General features: G+C 39.5%; 1 protein-coding gene across 1 annotated transcript in view; it reads left to right on the top strand.

The window, feature by feature from the left end:
• Positions 1 to 1,193: 1,193 nt before the first annotated feature.
• LOC125112604 (ceruloplasmin-like) overlaps positions 1,194 to 22,187 on the top strand; it is a 33,019-nt gene continuing 12,025 nt past the window's right edge. Inside the window, exons 1-14 of the mRNA XM_047754893.1 lie at positions 1,194 to 1,351; positions 2,486 to 2,736; positions 4,294 to 4,506; positions 5,006 to 5,176; positions 6,131 to 6,373; positions 10,093 to 10,258; positions 12,242 to 12,372; positions 12,891 to 13,031; positions 13,327 to 13,538; positions 14,511 to 14,661; positions 15,262 to 15,474; positions 16,934 to 17,141; positions 18,027 to 18,166; positions 19,803 to 19,931. Of these exons, the coding sequence (XP_047610849.1) occupies positions 1,197 to 1,351; positions 2,486 to 2,736; positions 4,294 to 4,506; positions 5,006 to 5,176; positions 6,131 to 6,373; positions 10,093 to 10,258; positions 12,242 to 12,372; positions 12,891 to 13,031; positions 13,327 to 13,538; positions 14,511 to 14,661; positions 15,262 to 15,474; positions 16,934 to 17,141; positions 18,027 to 18,166; positions 19,803 to 19,931 (2,524 nt within the window). The 5' untranslated portion in view covers positions 1,194 to 1,196. The remainder of the gene's footprint in view (positions 1,352 to 2,485; positions 2,737 to 4,293; positions 4,507 to 5,005; positions 5,177 to 6,130; positions 6,374 to 10,092; positions 10,259 to 12,241; positions 12,373 to 12,890; positions 13,032 to 13,326; positions 13,539 to 14,510; positions 14,662 to 15,261; positions 15,475 to 16,933; positions 17,142 to 18,026; positions 18,167 to 19,802; positions 19,932 to 22,187) is intronic.

Genomic DNA, 22,187 nt, shown 5'->3' with positions numbered 1-22,187 from the left:
ATTTCTTGATATTTCTGAGAGATACATAGAACAAAAATAAGTAGTCCCTAATTTATTGCAGCTATAATCTAGGAGAGGTAGAGAACATACTACATAGAAATTTTAAAATGCAAAATAGTGTATGGTTAATTGCCAGGCTTTGATACAGCCGATTGAAACTGAGGATAGTTATTAGTTAGACCCATTAGACAAAAACTAGCTTGTCTAGTTGTTAGAAAATTGTAATCTGCCTTCACTTTGTTCTTACAAAATTGCATACCCTCCAAGCTTCACATAGTTTAGACAATGTATCACAAGACTCTCTTCACTGCTTCCCCCCCACCCTGTGGATAGTATCTCCGACATACACCAGCCTTAAGATGTTAAGATGTGTGCTTGACTTGTTTTTTCAGGAACTCAGAGTCAGCTCTCATCAAGTTCAAATAGACTGAGACCATGGACCCCTCAACTGGGCCTGCTCAAGGGTCTGATAAGTCACCTTAGACAACAGAAGGCCAAAAACTCCACCTTAAGGACATGCCAATGCACCGTTTTCTGAACATGTGTCCCACGAAGAGGCATGTTGCTCATTTGCGCCTGCGAGAGAACAAAACGACAATTGCTTCATCTTTATCTTACCTCCAATTACCTTCCCCCACCTCTTAGACAATCCTGCTTGTTTATCTCATAAATATCCCAAGCCCCTCCCTTTCAGGGAGGCAAATTTGAGACTTGTTCTCTCTCTCTCAGTTGCTTTTTGAATAAAACTCCTCTGCTGCAAGCCTTGGTGTCAGCTTTTGACTTCCTGCCGTCGGGCAAACAAACCTGATTTGTTAACAGTGATTTGAGAAAGAACAGGATGTCTGTAGACTAGACTGGAGATGATTCCTATAACCTAGAAATAGATAATAATCGTTAGGAGATGTTGCAAAATCTGGGTAGGTCATCTACCTAGTAACTTAAGCATGCTCTTAATTGGTAGTGTACACTGAGTCAAGAACCAGTATTCTCTGTGGATTATGCAATATTTCACCTGGCCTGACTAATGAAAATTAAATGCATAAGGAGTGGAAGTGACATGTATGTAGATGAAGCATTTGATAAATTCTTATGCAAATCAGATTTACATAAATAGATACATATAAAGGAAGAAAGTCTGGAATATAAAAGAAAGGCAAACATCATTCAGTTACCATCTCCAGGCTCATGGTTGGAAAATGAAGATCCTTTTACCACTGACCTTTCTGGTTTTTATTAGTTCTCCAGGTTGGACAAGAGATAGGCACTATAACTTAGGCATTAAAGAAACTACTTGGAACTATGCTCCTACTGGTAAAAATATGCTCAACGGAAAGCCCATTTCAGAAGATCAGTAAGTAATACTTTTGCTTTGAAAAAGTTCCCATCGTGGCTCAATGGTAATGAACTTGACTGGTATCCATGAAGATGAGGGTTCGATCCCTGGCCTCTCAGTGGGTTAAGGATCCGGCATTGCCATGAGCTGTGGTATAGGTTGCAGACATGGCTTGGATCTGGCCTGGCTATGGCTGTGGCATAGGCCGGCGGCTATGGCTCCAATTCAACCCCTGGCCTGGGAACCTCCATATGCCACAGGTGCAGCCCTTTAAAAAAAAGAAAAAAGAAAGAATAGAAATTGCTTCTCCCTGGGATTATTGCCTCTCTTGCCCTCATGACATATATTTGAGGAATCATCTCAATTCATCAATTTTGTTTGCGTGGTACTCAAGACGTAAAACAAGACTTTTCCTTCTGGTATGGAGTCTACGGCAGAGACTCTAAAATTGCAGGTCTCTTCTTAATTTCTTCGTTCGGATATTTGTGACCAGGAAATCTAAAGGTTATGAGTTGTGTTCTTTTCTTTTTATTGAAGACAGTTGACTTACACTGTATGTATGTATGTTATATATATATATATATATATATATTCTTTTATTATATTTTTTCCATTATGGTTTATCATAGGGAATTAAATATAATTCCCTGTGCTATGCAATAGGACCTGTTGTTTACCCTCTCCATGTGTAATAGCTTACATCTGCTCATCCCAACCTCCCATACGAGTGGGATTCTGATTTACTATGTTTGTCCTCCAATGTGTCCCCAATTCCACCAACAAATCCACGAATCATTTAAATGTGTAAACAGTCCTAATTTGTAGGAATTGATCTACTGGTTGAGAACTAAAGTAACCTCAATGCAGAGTTAAAAACTCTTCATGCTTCAGTACAAAGAAGTTGGTAAGTCTTTTAAACCCAAATGCCACATCTATTACTTGCTACATTGGCATTTGATTTCTTCACCAGACCCTCCAACTTTCTCCTTACCTCCTACATGATATTTGACCCCTTTCAGATTTTCTCCAGTGTCTGAGTTTTCTCTATAAAATTATGTTGTAAAGCTTCTTACTTCCAGTTTCATTAGATTTAACATTGTTTTCTCTCCAGTCAAAATGTGCTAAAGTTCTTGTTTGTTTGTTTTTTTACAGAGAGTTTGAGTCCCAAACATACCTACAACAAAGCCAAGATAGGATAGGATCTATTTATAAAAAGGCTATGTATTTTGCCTATACGGATGACACATTTCAAACAGTCATTGAAAAACCATCCTGGTTGGGATTTTTAGGTCCGATCATTAAAGCAGAAACTGGAGACTTCATTTATGTACATGTGAAAAATTTTGCTTCAAGAAGGTACAGTTTCCATCCTCATGGACTCACATACACTAAGGAAAATGAAGGTAACTGGGTTCCCTTTTTTTTTTTTTTTTTTGTCTTTTTGCTATTTCTTTGGGCCGCTCCCGAGGCATATGGAGGTTCCCAGGCTAGGGGTCGAATCTGAGCTGTAGCTGCCGGCCTACCCAGAGCCACAGCAATGCGGGATCCAAGCCACGTCTGCAACCTACACCACAGCTCACAGTAACGCTGGATAGTTAACCCACTGAGCAAGGGCAGGGACCAAACCCAAAACCTCAGGGTTCCTAGTCGGATTCGTTAACCACTGCGCCACAAAGGGAACTCCCCCTTTTCTTATATTCCTGCACTTTTGCTTATGAAGACTTGAAGCCCCAAACCTTAGGAAAAGCAAGGTAATTGTGAACTCGTGATTATGAACTAGGGGTAGTTTGGAGTGCATGCAGACTCTTATGTTACATGTCTTTAATTTTTTTATCCAAGATAGTTCTTTTTCAATTTCTCATCTGAAATGAGTGACCACCTTTGTGCAATTTTGGGAAAAGAAAACGCACTTTTCTCTCACACAAATAAATAAATAAATAATGAAAGAATGAATGTAGGTTTTTTGGTAGGAGAAACTCATGAGTGAAATGTTAGGTTGGCAGAAATATTGTTCAGCCTTCATCTCATTTTCAGTTTCCTAGTGGATGAGGACTAGCCCCTTGGAAAACATCAGTGTCCAGGTGAAGCCATACCTTCCATACAGTATCTTCTTTCCTAAACATCTACACTCACAGCTGTCTGAGGGTGGTTGGAAAAAAGAAGAGAAGAGAAAGCTAATAAATAAGATTTTGTGTTCAACATGGTCATGTGTTAAAGCCTTCTGTTGAATGAAGGAATTTTATCCATAGTTATCAGACTCCAGCCCGAAGAGATGGAGATCTGAGGTGAAATTCCAGGAGAAGAAGAAAAAAAGGAGAACAAAACCCCAGATTCAGAACTAAGGTGGTAGCCCAGGGTAATGACAGCTATGCAGAAGGTCACTTTCGAACTTCAGTGGATGGCTCGTAGGTAACTCGGATGCCTCATGGTGCCCTGGGTTCCAAGTCTGAATTTGAAGTTAAGGAGGAGGAGTTCCCACTGTGTCTCAGCAGGTTAAGAACCCGATGTAGTATCCATGAGGATGAACGTGTCATAAACCTACAGCTGTGGCTTCAATTTGACCCCTAGCTTGGTAACTTCTATATGCTGTAGGTGTAGCCAGAAAAAAAGAAAATATGGAGGGCAAATCAGGAGCCTGGATCTCTTGTATTTAAGATTCAGGCACATAGTAGGTGCACAATAAATATTTGTGGAATCCATCTATAAAGGTGATGATCTGTTAATCTACTGCCTCATTCCAATTTAGTCTAGAAGCTGGCCAAGCTGGGCACTTAGGTGGAAACCAATTAAGGGGGAATCTAGGGAGACAGGAGGCAAGAGAGAGGAGAGGAAAATGCACATTTTATTCTAAAAATACAGATTAACAATCATTCATTGCTTAATGGAGAAAACATGAATCCCAGTCAAAGTAGTGTTGTCCAGTAGTTACTGTAAACCACAGTGCAGGTTATGTTTTCTAGGTGCTCTATACCCTGATAATACTACAGGCCTGCAAAAAGAAGATGACCACTTGGAGCCAGGGGCAGTGTATACTTACAAATGGTTTGTGGAAGAAAAACAGGGGCCTGGTCCCAATGACAGTAACTGCGTGACAAGGATGTACCACTCCCACGTAGACACTCCAAAAGATGTAGCTTCGGGACTTATTGGACCGATTATCACTTGTAAAAGAGGTAACACTTTAAAAATCTCATTGTAGCAATAGAGCCAACCAGGATAAGTGGAGTCTCTCTCACCCCCACCGCCAATGGAATTCTACTCTTAAATGAGTGAGTGCTTTTTTCTTCCTTGACCTTGATTCAACCAGTTAAGAAAGTAATGCTGCCACTTGAACTCTGAGCTCTAGATGGCAATCTTGAGTCAAATGCCTCCCTTCAAATCTAATAATGCAGGTTGGACGCTAGATGGTAGTCCAATCCAATAATCTTTGCTTTAGCCTCTTTTACCTCAAATTCTGCCACCTCTTCTCTATCCTACAACGGAAGTGTTGAATCTGCATGCTGGGAGGAAATAGGAAGACAAGAGGCTATTTCCCTTCCCTTCAATTCCTTAGGGTTTTGTCTGTGACACTGCAAGATTTTGTCTATTTTGAGTGAAATCAGAATCATCAGTTCATTTTATAGCAAAGTGAATTATTGCAAAGAGGAAGTTTTACTGTTCATTTTGTTTCAGGAACCCTTGATGGAGACATGGAAAAAAATATCAATGAGTCTTATGTTTTGCTGTTCTCTACAACTGATGAAAACAACAGCTGGTATATCAATGAGAATATCAATACATATACTGAACCTGGCCAAGTTAATGCTAGTGACCCTGGCTTCCAGGAAAGCAATCGCATGCGCTGTAAGATCGTAAAGAACTTCCTCATTCATTATATCCTATAATTCTAAGTTCTGTGATTCTGTTTAGTTATTTCCCTTTGCTCAAGTTTGTTTAGATGAGTTTCTATGTCCCAGTTTTTCACTCAGAGATGCTGGTTTATATGCAAGTCATCTAATAAATCCTGCTGGTTTCCAAAGTTTCATAGCAAGTAGAGTTAGGTAACTGCATTTGTTTTCTGGTCTGATATTGATCAAAGGTAGATGGCAACAACATAGCGAAGATTTAATTTGAATGTAATAAAATATTATGGAATAACAAAAGCATAACTGACTGTATATCTTTTATGAAAATGTGTTTCTACATAGGACTTTTCAGAAAAGATGCTCTTGTTATCTCACTCACCTTTCTCCTTGCTCTCTTCTTCCACAGACTTAACTTCTTTCTATTCTTTTCCCCTTCTTCACTACTTCCTGTCTTTCAGCCTACTTTTCCTCTACTTGCCTCTAAATTTCTGTGCTCCTCACTTTTAATCATAAACAATGCTTATGACTTTCTTTTGGGGGGAAAAAACAAATCAATCCTGTTGTAGATTATGCATGAGAACAATGTTGACACAGCCAAGTTTTTGTTTTTGTTTTCGTTTTAGGGCTGCATCTGCGGCATATGGAAGTTCCCAGGCTAGGGGTCCAATCAGAGCTGCAGCTGCCGGCCTATGCCACAGCCACAGCAAGGCCAAATCCAAGCCGCGTCTGCGACCTACACCACAGGTCATGGCGACGCCGGATCCTTAACCCACTGAGCAAGGCCAGGGGTGGAACCCACATCCTCATGAATACTAGTCAGGTTCATTACTGCTGAGCCATGATGGGAACTCCCACAGCCAAGTTTATGTAATGAGGAAATGCATGGGATTTATACCATATGGCCTGATCTAACATGCTTGATAGGTTAATATTAATACACATTTGTTTTCAGCAATAAATGGATACATGTATGGAAATCTGCCCAATCTCACCATGTGTGCACAGGACAGGGTCAAGTGGCATTTTATCGGCATGGGTGGTGTGGTGGACACACACCCCATCTATCTCCACGGACAAACTCTGACCTCTCGGAATCATAGAAAAGACACCATTACTGTCTTCCCTGCCTCAATGGAAGATGCCTTCATGGTGGCCCAGGGTACTGGGGAGTGGATGCTGAACTGTCAGATACATGGTAAGGATTTATTTCTTTCACATTATTCAGGGTCAAATGACTTCCAAGGTTACAACCCATTACAAATCCCTCATTTTCCAAATGGGAAAACTGCCCATCAGGGAGGTGATAGGATTGCCTTTTGGAAAGTCAGTGACAAGGTCAGGGATAGACCCTCGGTCTCTGATTCTGTGTAATAATAAACCGTTTTAAGTATGTAGGAAGTTTTCTGTTGGTGTTGTTTTTATTTTTAAAAAAATTTATACTTGTTATCCAGTGAGTCTTGTAAGAGTGTCAGAATGAGGACATAACTATTATACTTTTTCCTTTTTTTTATTAAAGTATAGTTGATTTACAATGTTGTGCAAATTTATGCTATACAGCAAAGTGACCTAGTCGTATATATCTATGCATTCCCTTTCTTATATTGTCTTCCATCATGTTCTATCTGAAGAGACTAGATATAGTTCCCTGTGCTATATGGTAGGACCTCATCGCTTATCTATTACATTTTTTTAAATTGAGAGAACAAGTTCCAAGAGGTTAAAACACTTGCTCAAAACTGTATAAAAGGAAAGGCAGGAATTATGTAGGATGAAATAATTCTAAGCTAGTACCCAGTAAACCTCCTTGTTTTAGTTTATTTCCCTCTTCAATCACACTTCTCATTAATAATAGGAAGGCCTGTTATGAAGTTACTGAGCTCTTCCATTCCTAAATATGACTAAACTCTACATATAATCATAAAAATGTTTTATTTTTCAATAAGAAATTGTGACTGTTATTAGAACTGAAGAATTTAAGTTTTTTTATACAAAAATGGGATTTACCTCTCTGATCAAACTTATTTTTTTAAGTCCCATACTTTGGTTAGCATCATGCTTCAATTAATTATTTAAACAACTAAACAACAAATATCTATTGAGATTTCCTATGTGCTGTGTCCCTCCCACGGCTGTCCCCACACAAAGAACTGCACACTGCTATTGTAACTCAAGGACAGAATTAATGATAAAAAGGTTCTCACAGAGTTCCCGTCATGGCTCAGTGGTTAGCGAATCCGACTAGGAACCATGAGGTTGCAGGTTCGATCCCTTGCCTTGCTCAGTGGGTTAAGGATCAGGAGTTGCCGTGAGCTGTGGTGTAGGTTGCAGACTCGGCTCGGATCCTGCATTGCTGTGGCTGTGGTGTAGGCCGGTGACTACAGCTCCGACTCGACCCCTAGCCTGGGAACCTCCATATGCCAAGGGAGCAGCCCAAGAAATGGCAAAAAGACCAAAAATATATATATATTAAAATAAATAAAATTAAATTAAAAAAATAAAAAATAAAAAGGTTCTCACTTGGCAAGGAGTATTGTTCTCAGATTAAAATGTACACTCAGCCATACTTCCTCTATTTACCTTGTTTGCAGATGGTGCCTTTAAGCCAGGTCTTTCCTCCTCAGCTCTGAAGAAAGAATAGGTTCAACCCTAGACACAATCAAGAAAGCTTCTGAAAGTTCCAGTTCTTTGGCCAATGAACCCCATTTTTTTAAAATGCACTTACATTCTTTTTTTTTTCTTTTTTTTCCAGCAATTACGAGAATACATGAACAGAATTGCTAAAAAGAAAGGAAAGGAGGGGGAAAAAAGGGAATTCCCATTGTGGCACAGCAGAAATGCATCCGACTAGGAATCATGAGGTTGCAGTTTCGATCCCTGGCCTCGCTCAGTGCGTTAAGGATCTGGCGTTACCATGAGCTGTGGTGTAGGTCTCAGATGTGGCTCCAATCCTGCGTTGCTGTGGCTGTGGCTTAGGCTAGCAGCTATAGCTTCAATTTGACCCCTTGTCTGGGAACCTCCATATGCCACAGGTGTGACCCTAAAAAGCAAAAAAAAAAAAAAAAAAAGGAGGGAAGAGGAAGGGGTCTGGAAGGGAGTGAAGGAGAGAGAGAGAGAATTAGTTGGGGGGGAGCACCAGGCAACAAAAGTGAAAGTCTAATGTGATGTGTGAGAGCCACCTCATAGGAGCTCTCCAGAGCTGAGTTAAATAAGCCAGCTGGTAAATTGCTAGTAATTTCAAACTGGCCATAGGAGGAACGTGGACACCACCAAAATTAGTGCATGTTCACACACACACACACACACACACAAATCTGATTTTGTGTTTGTCTTTGGAGAAAAGGTTTAAGAATATACTCTCAGTCCTACCCTACCCCACCATCATTCCAGCTCCTTCCCTAGAGAATAATCCCTGTATTCAGTTTGGTGTGAATACATGCACCTCTGTTTACTAGCATTTTCACACAGTATATATGAACATGTAGAAATAAAAATGCACAGCTATGTTTTTTAATCTGATTTAAAAAAAAATTTTTTTTAGTACCACACCTGTGGCATGTGGAAGCTCCCAGGCTAGGGGTCAAATAAGAGCTGTAGCTGTAGGCCTGCACCACAGCCTCAGCAACACTGGATCCAAGCTGCATATGCAACCTATGCTTCAGTTTTCAGCAACACCAGATCAGAAATAGAACTCACCTCTTCACAGACACTATGTGGGGTTCTTAACACAATAAACCACAATGGGAACCCTTGCATGGCTATGTTTTGTCTTTTGTTCTGCATATGTAGATTACACTGCATATGTGTTTATTTAACTATATAACTTTTATAATTGTTTATTATTTTTATATACTGGGTTTTTATTCTGCTGCTTGCTTTCTTCACTGATCAATATGTCTTGAAATCTTTTCCATGACATTCCCTATACCTCTAACTTACTCTTTTAAACCGTTGTATAGTTTTCCATATTTAAGATATATCCTAATTTATTTAACAATTTGTCTACTGATGTTTAAATTGCTTCTTCCCTTTTGGTTCACTAACTGTGTTATACCTCATACCCTTTTATTTGTATCTTTTTATGTATGTTCAACTGTTTGTTTTGCCTAACTATGAAGTGAATTTTTTTTTCTTTTTTTTTTTTTTTTGCTTTTTAGGGCCGAACCTGAGGCATATGGAGGTTCCTAGGCTAGGGGTCCAATTGGAGCTGTAGCCGCCAGCCTACACCACAGCCACAGATACTCCAGATCCGAGCCACGTCTGCGACCTACACCATAGCTCATGGCAACCCCGATCCTTAACCCAATGAGCGAGGCCAGAGATCGAACCTGCAACCCCATGGTTCCCAATCAGATTCATTTCTACTGCGCCACCGTGGGAACCCCTGAAGTGAAAATTTTAACGGAAGTGTTTTTAATTTTAACAAACGCTGCCAAATTGGCTTCCAAAAAATCTGTATTAATTTATACTTTCACCAACAGCGCTCTGAAATTAAAACACAGGACTGATGCCTTCATGGAAATGTACCTGCCTTCATTTTCTTCCTGCCTACCAAGTAGTTAAACTAATAAACCAACTAACTCATTAGTAATTATTAGTAACATACATGTAAGGGAAAAGCAAACTCTCAAATTTCTTTTGGTAAGCAGGTACCATATTCATGTAGGAGTTGGACCAATGCTGGTTATTATTCTCCAATAATATATATTCCTCTAACATTTGTCTTTGCATCCTGAGTTTTGTACTCACTTTCTACATTTCAAGTTTTTACATAGATTCTATAAATAAAATGCCTCATGTTTCTCAAAGAAAAGGAAAGTTGCAATGTTGTTGGCTAAAATTTTAAAAATGTGTATGGACTAAGAAAATATTTTAATGTTTCAATAACATTCTCTACTTGGGTTTACTGTTTTTCAGAGGGTATGGAGGCCTTCTTCAATGTAAGGAATTGCCAAAAACCTTCAACAGATGCTAATGGGACACAAGTTGTACATTATTATATTGCTGCTGAAGAAATTTCTTGGAATTATGCTCCCTCTGGTATAGATTTCTTCTCTAAAAAAAATTTAACAGCAGCTGGAAGGTAATGATTCAGTGATTAAAATATTTATGGCTAAATAAAGATAATTGAACTTATTTGAAACCTAGCTACTCCTAAAAAGAATTTAATCATCTTATTATAAAGAATATACTGATTAAAATAAAGGTAGGAAAATAATGGGAAAATACTGAGCCATTGGCCTAAGGACCATTGCTATGTGAAATTTTTCTCTAAATGCCTTGGCAGCCAATGCAAAGGAAAACATATTGCTCATCTTTTTCCTAGCACAAAATTTTAAAATGGATTTATTTTATAATTATGAAACATTTAACAACACAGTGGATAGTGTTATCAAAAGCATTTTACAAAAATCCAGTATTAGTCCTCATTAGTAAATTATACTTTCCTGCTAAGATCTGGGGGTATAATTAATCATTCTTTGACATCCTTAAATCATATAAATATTTTTTACTCAATAACCCCTTAATAATATATTACCAATTGCTTCTTCAATAACAAAAAACATTGACTAAAATACATTATTGTGGCATCAGCATTTAAAAGTACGCACAAAGTGTTTCTGATAGTCTAACTGCTAAGTATATTTACCAATTTGCAGATTACAGGAGTTTTAATTCATTTGGTCTATTGAATGAAAAATTTTATGTCAGAAATTATCGAGTTTATAAACACCAAAAATAATGTTTTCCATAGTATTTATTATTTTCCAATTCACTCACAGAAAATTTAAGAAAACTAAGGATGTTATATCGTGATCTTCTGTTCTTACATTTTAAGCTTATCAATAAATTCTTCAATCTGTGTGGTGGAAGTTTTGTATTAATTGTGTGATGGCTATCTAAGCTTAGAGCAAAAATTAGATTCAACTCTCATTTTATTTTATTTGTCTTTTTTGCCATTTCTTGGGCTGCTCATGCGGCATATGGAGGTTCCCAGGCTGGGGGTCTAATCGGAGCTGTAGCCACCGGCCTATGCCAGAGCCATAGCAACTCAGGATCCAAGCCGTGTCTGTGACCTACACCACAGCTCACGGCAACGCCGGATCCTTAACCCACTGAGCAAGGCCAGGGACCGAACCCGTAACCTCATGGTTCCTAGTTGGATTCGTTAACCACTGAGCCACTATGGGAACTCCTCAACTCTCATTTTCTATTGACTAAAAGTAAGTATGAAATAAGAGATTCTTTCAGCTTGCATGGTTCTCCTGGCTGTGAAATTGGGTGATGTCTCAGCATTGCAAGTCATTGCTTCCTCTAAGGAACACTTTTTCTCAGGGCACTGCATTTTATCTTGTTAAAATAGAATTAAAAAGTTAAGAATGATACCTCTCAGGTCTATATTCTAGCATCTCTGCACAGTTGTTTTAAAAGAAATGCTTGTTACTACCTGCCTAAGGAAAAAAAATCAGACATAACACTTTAAAAATATTTATTCCAAAAGAAAACATGTAGGTTAACTACTAAGTGGACAGACAGGTACACATAGATAGACAAAAGACTGAAAAGGTATCTGTGGAAAATGTTGACCATGGTTTTATATATAGATTGTGGGATTATTAATATTTTAATTTTCTTTGTTATATTTTTCTTTATTTTTCAAATTTTCTGCAATAAGCATGGATTGTTTTTATAAATAAAAATTACAGGGAATTCCCGTCGTGGTGCAGTGGTTAACGAATCCAACTAGGAACCATGAGGTTGCAAATTCGATCCCTGACCTTGCTCAGTGGGTTAACGTGGCAGTGAGCTGTGGCGTAGGCTGCAGACACAGCTCGGATCCCGCATTGCTGTGGCTCTGACATAGGCTGGCAGCTACAGCTCCAATTAGACCCCTACCCTGGGAACCTCCATATGCTGCGGGAGTGGCCCAAGAAATGGCAAAAAGACAAAAAAGACAAAAAAAAAATTACAAGGACTTTAAAAGAAAGATGCATATAAGTTCTTGCTTTCTTGACACATGATCACTGTAAATTGAAAAGCTCTTTGTGTATCTTTCTCCACACAGTGAATCCCGGCTCTATTTTGAACAAAGCCCAACCAGAATTGGAGGAACTTATAAAAAACTTGTTTACCGTGAATACACAGATGCTTCTTTCCAAACACAGAAGGCAAGAGCAGTGCACCTTGGAATCCTTGGTAAGATTAGTTCATGGCTTGTAGGATTATAAACACCATTTATACATAGTCTGTGAAATCAAGAGTATTCACCAACTCATAGTTTTAGAGATTTTAGCTGTCATTTGGTAGCCTTATGAACATAGTACATGCCTATTCACACAATTTTACTTTTGTCTGTGCCTGTGGCACATGAATGTTCCCAGGGCGAGGGAGCAAACCTGCACCACAGTAGCAACCCAAGCCGCAGCAGTGACAGCACCTGATCCTTAACCTGCTGTGCCACAAGAGAACTCCACACCTAATTTTAAACTACATTTTTTGTCCTTATAAATCTAATAAGATGAATATACCCATGTTCTTCAAAGGAACTTTCCAAGACCCTGAATCATCTAGACCTCTTGTAGCTGGACACATTTCTGGTTCACGATATCATCCTTTTAATTTGCTCCTAAAAGAATCTTACCCAAGCAAGCAATACCACCTGACAATGACATTTATAAAAACCAAGGACAACTCCTAACTCTGTTGGTTTCTAGGTCCTGTTCTTAAGGCAGAGGTAGGACAGACCATCCAGGTCACTTTCTATAACAATGCCTCCCTGCCACTCAGCATTCACCCCCACGGACTGCGTTACAACAAGAGCAACGAGGGCTCCTTCTACAAAACACCCATGGGGAGTAAGTACCAGAGCTGAGCGGGGGTGGGGGGGGGGGACGGGGGGTGTGTGCAAGCCAGACTGCAATATAATGTCAGCAGGAAAGTCAGACTCCCCCTAAAATCGCTGTGAAGCCCACTTCTACATCCTCACAGCTCTGTGTACTTACTGTGACAGACTCCTTCAGTCCCTTTCAACTGTCACCCAGGGGGCTATAAGGTGAGCAAGACACTGTCCTTGCTCTCAGAGATCTCATGGTCTAGACAAGGGTACTTTGGGTCCCAAGTCCTATTTTACAAATGTTTATTTCCTTCTAGGTCTCCCTTCATCCTCCTCACATGTAAATCCTGGCGCAACATTTGTCTATACCTGGGACGTTCCCAGAGATGTGGGTCCCACGGCCACAGACCCCAACTGCCTGACCTGGTTCTACTACTCCTCAGTGAACCCTCCAAAGGACACCAACAGTGGCCTTGTGGGACCCCTCCTCGTCTGCAGAAATGGAAGTCTGGGTGAGGATGGCAAACAGGTGAGTCGGGGGACCTACGTGCCATTACGCCTTGCTGAGAGGTGGCCTGAGACAGAGCTGTGGGGGAAGGGCAAGTGGCAAAAGGCAGCTTCACCTTTTGTATGTGGTGTCTTCCAATTCCATTCTCTCCTTTGCTCTGTAACTGTGTCTCCCTCTGCCCCTTGAGCATCCACCCTGGCACATTCCATCCACACGTCTAATTCCACTGCACTATTTTAACTCTTCATCTCCCTCTGGACAGCACCACCTGTCCACTTCTCTAAGTCAGCCCCCTTTTCTCTATTCTGTGTCTTAGATAATGACACCACCAAGCCTGGGACTCCAAAAACAACTCCTCCTTTCTCACCTCCAACATTAGTCATCAACTCTCCAATGCCACAGCTTTATTTTAGGTTCCATCATCTCTTTCTAAATTCCTTTCACCTCCTGACTGCTGTCTCCACTTCCATCTGGCTTCACTGTAGCTCCACACCCCTCCCTTTCAATTATGGTTAGAGCACTCTCCACCCTAAAAGTCATCCCACAAGTTGTTGGCTTAGAAGGCAACACATTGGGTCCTGTGGATGCCTGCAGATGTATGTTCCCTTCCTCTTCATCCTGCACAGGCCATTCTGGGCTTATTGAATTAGCTTGTTAGTCCCTGAGTAAGGACAGCTAATTTACATCTCTTTGACTTTATATGAAAACAGTTGTAGAAGTTTCTGCTAACTTCTTAATTGTGTGATAAATCCATTCACTGGGATTCTTGCCTTTATATATATGTGTGTGTGTGTGTGTGTGTGTGTGTGTGTGTATAATGTGTGTATATATATAATGTCCATAAGCAGGGAAGTCAACTGATCAGATTTTCCAGCAGTCTACAAACCCCTTGTCTGGGAAATTCGGTATGCAAGTCAACTATCTGACTAAACTTTGAATGCAGACCATCTATATATACTTTATGTCTACTTCTTTTTCTGTTCTCATCCATAGAAAGGAATAGACAAAGAATTTTACCTGCTTGCCACTATATTTGATGAAAATAAAAGTTACCTCTTGGATGAAAATATCAGGACATTTACCACAGAGCCTGAAAATGTGGATAAAGAGGATCCAGGCTTCCAAGACTCTAACTACATGTTCTGTAAGAGAACATTTAGTTTACCAGATGAGTGTATTAAGCAGTTGTTTAATTTCATTATGCCTAAAGAATTACAGCTTGTTTAAGAGAGAATTACATTTTCCCCTCAGTGGTTTTCATGTTTTCTTTAAATATGATTTCACAATGAAAAATATTGCCTAGGAGGCTGATTATGTTACATTAAATTTACTATTTACCAGTGCCTTTTTGGTGCCATACATCATTTTAGTGACTGATAAATGTGATCTATAAAAGTCATATATTTCTCTATTTCTAAATTATTGGGGTGGATGGGTGAGATGTTTGTTGGGTTGGTTGGTTGATTGGTTGGTTGGTTTTTGAAGATTGTAAAGTGTGATGGGAAAAGGATTGGTCTAGAATCTGGAAACTTGAACTCTGCTCTACCAGTTCCATTCTGAGCTTAATGACACTGAACAAGTCTCTCTGGCCTTAATTTCCTGAAATCTAAAAGGACGGGGCTGACTTGGATAATCTTAAGATCTTACATGGATGAACCGCTTCGTGATTTATCCTTTGTTCAGTTTCAAGAGATGTCAAGTACCAATAAGTTAAATAGTCTTCTTTGTCACAAATGTCTTGCAGCCATAAATGGATACATGTATGGAAATCTGCCTGGACTGGATATGTGCTTAGGAGACAACGTTTCGTGGCACGTTCTTAGTGTGGGATCAGACCAGGACTTACACGGGATATATTTTTCAGGAAATACCTTCACTTCCTTAGGAGCAAGGGGCGACACAATAGCTCTGTTTCCCCACATCTCTCAAACACTTTTGATGACACCCGATTCCCTAGGTAAGTTGTGGATCTTCTCTATTAGCCTGAACACGTCCAGAACATGAAAAAACAATGTCTTCATATGCTCTGAATATTCTGTTTATACAGGGTTTGGTTTTGTTTGTTTGTTTGTCTTTTTGCCATTTCTTGGGCTGCTCTTGTGGAGTATGGAAGTTCCCAGGCTAGGGGTCTAATCAGAGCTGTAGCCAATGGCCTACACCAGAGTCACAGCAATGTGGGATCCGAGCTGCGTCTGTGACCTACACCACAGCTCATGGCAACGCCGGATCCTTAACCCACTGAGCAAGGCCAGGGATCCAACCCACAACCTCATGGTTCCTAGTTGGATTCTTTAACCACTGTGCCATGACGGGAACTCCTGTTTGTTTGTTTGTTTGTTTTTTAAAGGGGGTTATCCAAATAGCATTTTAAAAACCTTTGACCTGCTCCATTTAGTTTATTGGAACATTAGTATATCATTTTGCTGTACACAAAAATCCCCTCGGCCTTTCCCAGTTTTCTCTTACCGGCCTCTAGGCTCTGAATCAACCCATACTTTTCAAAAGCAATGAAGATGCTTTGAGGCATGTTACCTTGTTTTCATTTATTATGTGCTGCCTTTATTTCTCTTCTGCCCATTCATTTCCCAGGTCTTCCTCCTGTTCTACCCTACCGTAGTCTCTTCTGTCTGCTTCTCTCTATGCCTCTCCTTGTTAGCTTTGCTCTCTAGGGAAATGTTTTGACTTCAAGAAGACTGATTATTGCTGACAAGAAAAAAGTTTTTAAAGGTACCTTGTGGAGTTCCCATTGTAAATCAGCAGGTTAAGAATCCAACTAGTATCCATGAGAATGCAGGTTCTATCCCTGGCCTCGCTTGTTGGATTAAGGATCCAACGTGGCCATAAACTGCAGCATAGGTCACAGATGCAGCTCAGATCTGGCATTGCTGTGGCTGTGGTGTAAGCCTACAACTGCAGCTCAGATTGGACTCCTAGCCTGGAAACTTCCATATGCTTAGATGCAGCCACAAAAAGAATAAGCAAACAAATAAGTAAAGGTACCCTGTATCAGGGAATTGTTATAGGGATCAGAGGCACCTCCCCTGCCCTCTGAACCTAATATCCTCATTTGTAAATAGGGGTTGTAATTATTTGCAATCCATAAAAGGGAATAGACACAATCATATGAGATAGATGTTGTGTACTTACTATGTTTATTGTTATTGGTCCACAATACCTTGCAATACAAACTCTAAGGGCAAGAATTTTTGACTATTTTGTTCATTGATGTTTCCCAGAAATCCCTAGAAATATGCCTGGCATAAGAAGATACTCAATAAATATTTCTCAAATTAGTGAAAGAATGAATCAACTATCTTACAACGTTTCTTTGGGGGGAATTATATCTTATAGATGACTTCACAGAAAGAAGACGTTTGACTCAAAGCCTTAAACATTTTTTTCTTACTCACTTCTAGGAGTTTTTGATGTGGTTTGTATAACCTCAGAGCATTACCAAGGAGGCATGAAACATAAATACCGAGTGAGGCAGTGTTCAAAGTCGAACCCGGATCAAACTCAGTACCAGGAGGAGAAGATTATTTATATTGCAGCTGAGGAAATTGTGTGGGATTATTCTCCTAGCAGAAAGTGGGAGAAAGAACTGAAGAGCCTTCAAAGAAAGAAGTATGGCGGTGACTTGAGTCTCTACTTGGGCAGGCTTTATTCTGTAGTCCTCAATGCTTTCCTCCCTCCCCCTCCTCTCTGTCTCCCAGTCTCTGTCTCTCCTGTTTATGTCTCTGTCTCTGTCTCTGTCTCATGTGTGTGTGTGTGTGTGTGTGTGTGTGTTTTGGGGGATGGTATTTATTTGTGCATAGTATGGTATGTGTAAGTGGTATGCCTGTGTGTGATGGGCTTGCATGTGTGACGTGTGTGACATGTATTTAGGATACATTCAATTACAAATAATTTCAAAATGTGTGTGTGTGTTGTCGTCAATGACAAATGACTGCAGTTCTTTCCAAATATCTATATAACTTACTTCTTCTGTGCTGTTTCCTCCTGTGTCTTTTTTTACTTCTTGCATCTTATCTTTCTCATGTGTTTTACCATCTAGTCTCATCACTTTGATGTATAATTAACCTAAGTTCAGCTACATTTAACATTTGGGATTAGTCAGAATTTTTTCATCTTCATTTGTTTCTGTCTATTGCTACTCTTCTGAGAACCTCACATTGAAGACACTGATTTTTCTCCTTGTATAAAATTTGATCTCTTTCTCTGATTTACTCTATGATTTATTTGTTTATCAAAACTAAAATTTCACCCCAAAACCATGTTTTAAAGTACAGAATGAATATCCAAAAATCCTAGCAAAATGAACATATTTTTAAAAGTGGAATTATTTTTCAAGGTAAACTAACCTCTAAAATAACCTCTAATAATAAATTGCATTATTCCAATGAGAAGTCCTTCCATATAAGAATTTGTCTAATTTAATTGTTAAATTAACTAACTTTGTGGGTTATTTGTTTATTTGTTTGTTTTGCTTTTGATTCCATTTCCTCAAAGTGAAACAGACATATATTTGGATAGAATTGGGACATTTCTTGGGTCCAAATACAAGAAAGTGGTCTACCGTCAATATGATGATATCACATTCACGCATCAAACAGAAAGAAATGAAGATGAAAAACATCTGGATATACTAGGTATTGATGCAATACCCAATTGATTTTGGGGTTTATCATCTTGTCCTCAGCCACTAGAGATAATTGCCTATATTAAGGATATTTTCAACTTCCATGTTGACAGAGGAAGGTGCCTATAATTCTACCTTTAATTTGTTTGCTGATAGGCACTTTTACTGGGAAAGGAAAAGTGACTCAAATATTGTTTAATGGAACATAAGAAGACCATGGATGATTAATATGATCAGTTTCAGATTACCTGGCTTCTTGCACTCAGAATCCCAAAATTCTGGATCTGGGAGGGACCCTAGAAAGAGCATTTAGTTAATTTCTTTGAAATTAAAACAAATCCCAGAAACCCTAGTAGATTGAGATGGGGACCTTCTTTGTTTAAATCTACTTGTTTAATTTAAACACTTGAGTGTTAAGATTTAATTTCGTCCTCGGTCCAGGAGTGAAGAAAATGACAGCCCTTTCCTCCACTCTGGACACATCAGCCAGGAAAGCCACAAGTTACTCCCAAGCACCCACATGTAACATATCCATAAGTCACAAGGTACCTCTGTAGGTCACACGGTATTTTCGCACATCAAATGGCATTTCCACACCTTGGTTAGTATTTCCAGAAGTTACATGGCATTTCCATAAGCCCAAATCTTATTTCAGTCCCAATATCTGGGTCTACTGCAGGCCATTTTCTGGCATGATGCCCTGAAAAGATGGATTAACAAGCGGATGAGGAGGAACTTTTCTTGGCTTCTCATTGGTCTCTCCGGCTTTGCAAGCCCTGGAGGGAGAGCTGAACTCTCTAATCCCTGCTGCTTTGGGACAGGCCTTCGTTTTCAATAGCAGCAGGATATTTGTTTTCTCTAGAATTCTGGTCAAATGTTCTAAGACAAATAACACAATATGACCCTCTAGACTCCATTGTTATTTATACAAAAAGCCCCACTTCGGAGAAAAGGAAAAACAAGGACCATGTTTGAGAAGGTAGAATAGCTGCAGGAAGCAGAGGTGCTGTCCTTCACTAGCGTCTAGCGTCCAGGTGTTTTCAGGCTCCAATTTTAGTAATTATAGCACAGGCTTAAGGAGAGTTCTCACTGCTTAGTTCATCTCAGAATCTTCTCTGTTTCAGAATTTTTAGAGCCACAGATTCATTATGCTTCCAAATAGATTTATAACGTATTCTATCCCTCCCAGCGTTCTTAGCCCGGGATGGAAGGGAGAGAGAACGAAATGAAAGGTCTTCAGTTTGGGAGAGAAATAATCGCTCTGGGTCAGTAAAATGGCCTTACAGATCCTCCAAAAAGAATGAGAGGCTTAAATGATGAGGCTGGCCAAGAAAGAAAATAAAGTTAGAAAATAAAGTTTTGAAACTAAAAATAACATTTCTAAATAACGTGTTTTCATAGGCATTAACTGATGCTCATCGAAGTAAATTTTCTAGAGCTGGAGCTTATAAAAATTCTAGATGATTTAAATTCTCAAAAAAAAATAAGTTTCACAAACAAGCAAAGGTCCATTCGTTAAATGTGCTTGTCTTTCTTTTGGCTACATGTTAAGGAAAAGAATAAGTCACTGTGTAAATACTTAAAGAGGACAGGTGACTCATAATTAAAAATAAATAGCAACTAACCACACATTTTCTATTTTCTAGGTCCTTTAATATTTCTCAGCCCAGGTCAGAAACTCCATATTGTCTTTAAAAATAACGCCTCAAGACCATATTCTATTCATGCTCATGGAGTAAAAACTAACTATTCCACTGTTGTTTCAACACAGCCAGGTAACTGCCTTGGGAGAAAGAAAAGTCCCAAAGCTTTTATGCGAGACCATAGGGCTAATGTTTGCTCTTTTTTTGTTTTGTTTTGTGGAATACCTACTATATGCTATTCTATGGGTTTTTTTTTTACTAAGATATTATTGATTTACAATCTTATATTTGTTTCAAGTATACAACATAGTGATTCAAAATTTTTATAGATTATACTCCATTTGTAGTTATTATAAAATGCTAGCTTTATTCCCTGTGCTGTACAGTATATCCTTATAGCTTATTTTATATATGGTAGTCTGTATCTCTTAATTCCTTACCCCTGTCTTTTCCCTTCTCACTTACCCCTCCCCACTGATAACCACTGGTTTGTTCTCTGTATCTATAAGTTGGTTTCTTTTCTGTTATACTCACTAGTGTGTTTTATTTTTTAGATTCCACATATAAGTGATATCATACAGTATTTCTTTCTCTGTCTGACTTATTTCACTAAGTGAACTACCCTCCTGGTCCATCCATGTAGTCACAAATGGCAAAATTTCATTCTTTGTTATGGCTGAGTAGTATCTCATTATATACATAGTGAAATTATATATTCAATATATATGTGTGTGTATATACATAAAAGACATCTTTTTTACTTTTTTATTTTTTAAAGCTTTCCCCATCTTTTTTTAATTTATTTTTATTTATTTTTATTTTTGACTGCCTCGTGGCATATGGGGTTCCCAGGCCAGGGATCAGATCTGAACTTCAGGCAAGACCTAAGCTGCAGCTGCAGGAATACCAGATCATTAACCCACTGTGCCAGGCTAGATTGAACCTGAATCCCTGAGCTCCCAAGTCACCACCAATCCTGTTGCACCACAGCAAGAACTCCTATAACACATCTTCTTTATCCATTCATCTGTAAAAGGACACTGAGGTTGCTTGCATATCTTGGCTATTGTAAATAATGCTGCTGTGAAAACATTGAGGTCCATGTATCTTTTTGAATTAGTCTTTTATTTTTTTGGATATATATCCAGGATTGGATTTGCTGGATCATATGGTAGTTTGTGTGCAGGTAGTGAGCGCTCTTGGGATCAACAGCTATGGGGGGTACAAAAGAAAGAAGCAGAATTGGGCAGGGGAAAGCTTTAACAGAGATGCAACCTCAATAGAAGTCACAGCCAGCCCTTTGAGAAGTTCTGAAGCTTGAGTGGCCCTTAGCTGTCCTGAGTTGGGGTAAAAGAGATGTGCCTTTTTGTCCCTGCTTCAGTCTTTGGATGGAGGATTGGGGTCAGTGGTTCTCTTCAGCCGCGGCTGTCGGTGAGGGGGTTGACACCTGGTGAATGCTGGTCAAAGGGGACCTGAAAAGAACATCTAGAATGTCCTCCATAGTTGCTCACCAAAATAAGTAGGTCTGGAGACTAAGGGTATCAAGGAAAGAGCCAAATTCAGAAAGGAAAGGTTTGTGCAGCAGAGAGACTAAAGATAGACTTTAATGGTATGAGGAATACTCCCTTTTATTTTTTTTTAAATTTTTTTTATTTCATTTTGTGAAAAATGACATTGGTAATTTTATTTTATTTTATTTTATTTTATTGTCTTTTGTTGTTGTTGTTATTGTTGCTATTTCTTGGGCCGCTCCCGCGGCATATGGACGTTCCCAGGCTAGGGGTCAAATCGGAGCTGTAGCCACCGGCCTATGCCAGAGCCACAGCAATTCAGGATCCGAGCCGCGTCTGCAACCTTCACCACAGCTCACGGCAACGCCGGATCGTCAACCCACTGAGCAAGGGCAGGGACCGAACCCTCAACCTCATGGTTCCTAGTTGGATTCGTTAACCACTGCGCCACGATGGGAACTCCTCCCTTTTGATTTTAAAAAAGGCAGTCCTATGGGGGGAATTTCTATCCAGCGAGTTTGCTAGTCAGCATTCTGGTCTGATTAGTCAGGAAAGGATCACATTAAGGGCACTTCACAAACATTTCTGAGTACCTGCTGTGCCCCTGGCACTGTGTGGTATGCCAGAAGTCAGGTGATTAGTACTAAGATGATTGTTAAAGATTTAGAAGTGGGGAGGCTGAGGATGGAGTTGCTTAGTGGAGAAGGAATACTATGTGACTGGTGCCTGGAGAAATTAACTTCAGCCTCTGGGAGGGGGAGAGGTAGTATGATACAGTGAGGGGGTGAGGGTGGGATCAAAAGAACTTTCCTGCAAAAGTCGAGAGTGTTCAAATTAAGTAGGGTTAATGCAAACAATTTTGGGGCCAGGGAGGAGG

This window comes from Phacochoerus africanus, chromosome 1 (assembly GCF_016906955.1).
Source record: "Phacochoerus africanus isolate WHEZ1 chromosome 1, ROS_Pafr_v1, whole genome shotgun sequence".
Lineage (NCBI taxonomy): Eukaryota > Metazoa > Chordata > Mammalia > Artiodactyla > Suidae > Phacochoerus > Phacochoerus africanus.
The sequence above is the reverse complement of the archived record's forward strand: the minus strand, read 5'-3'. Positions and strand labels throughout refer to the sequence as shown.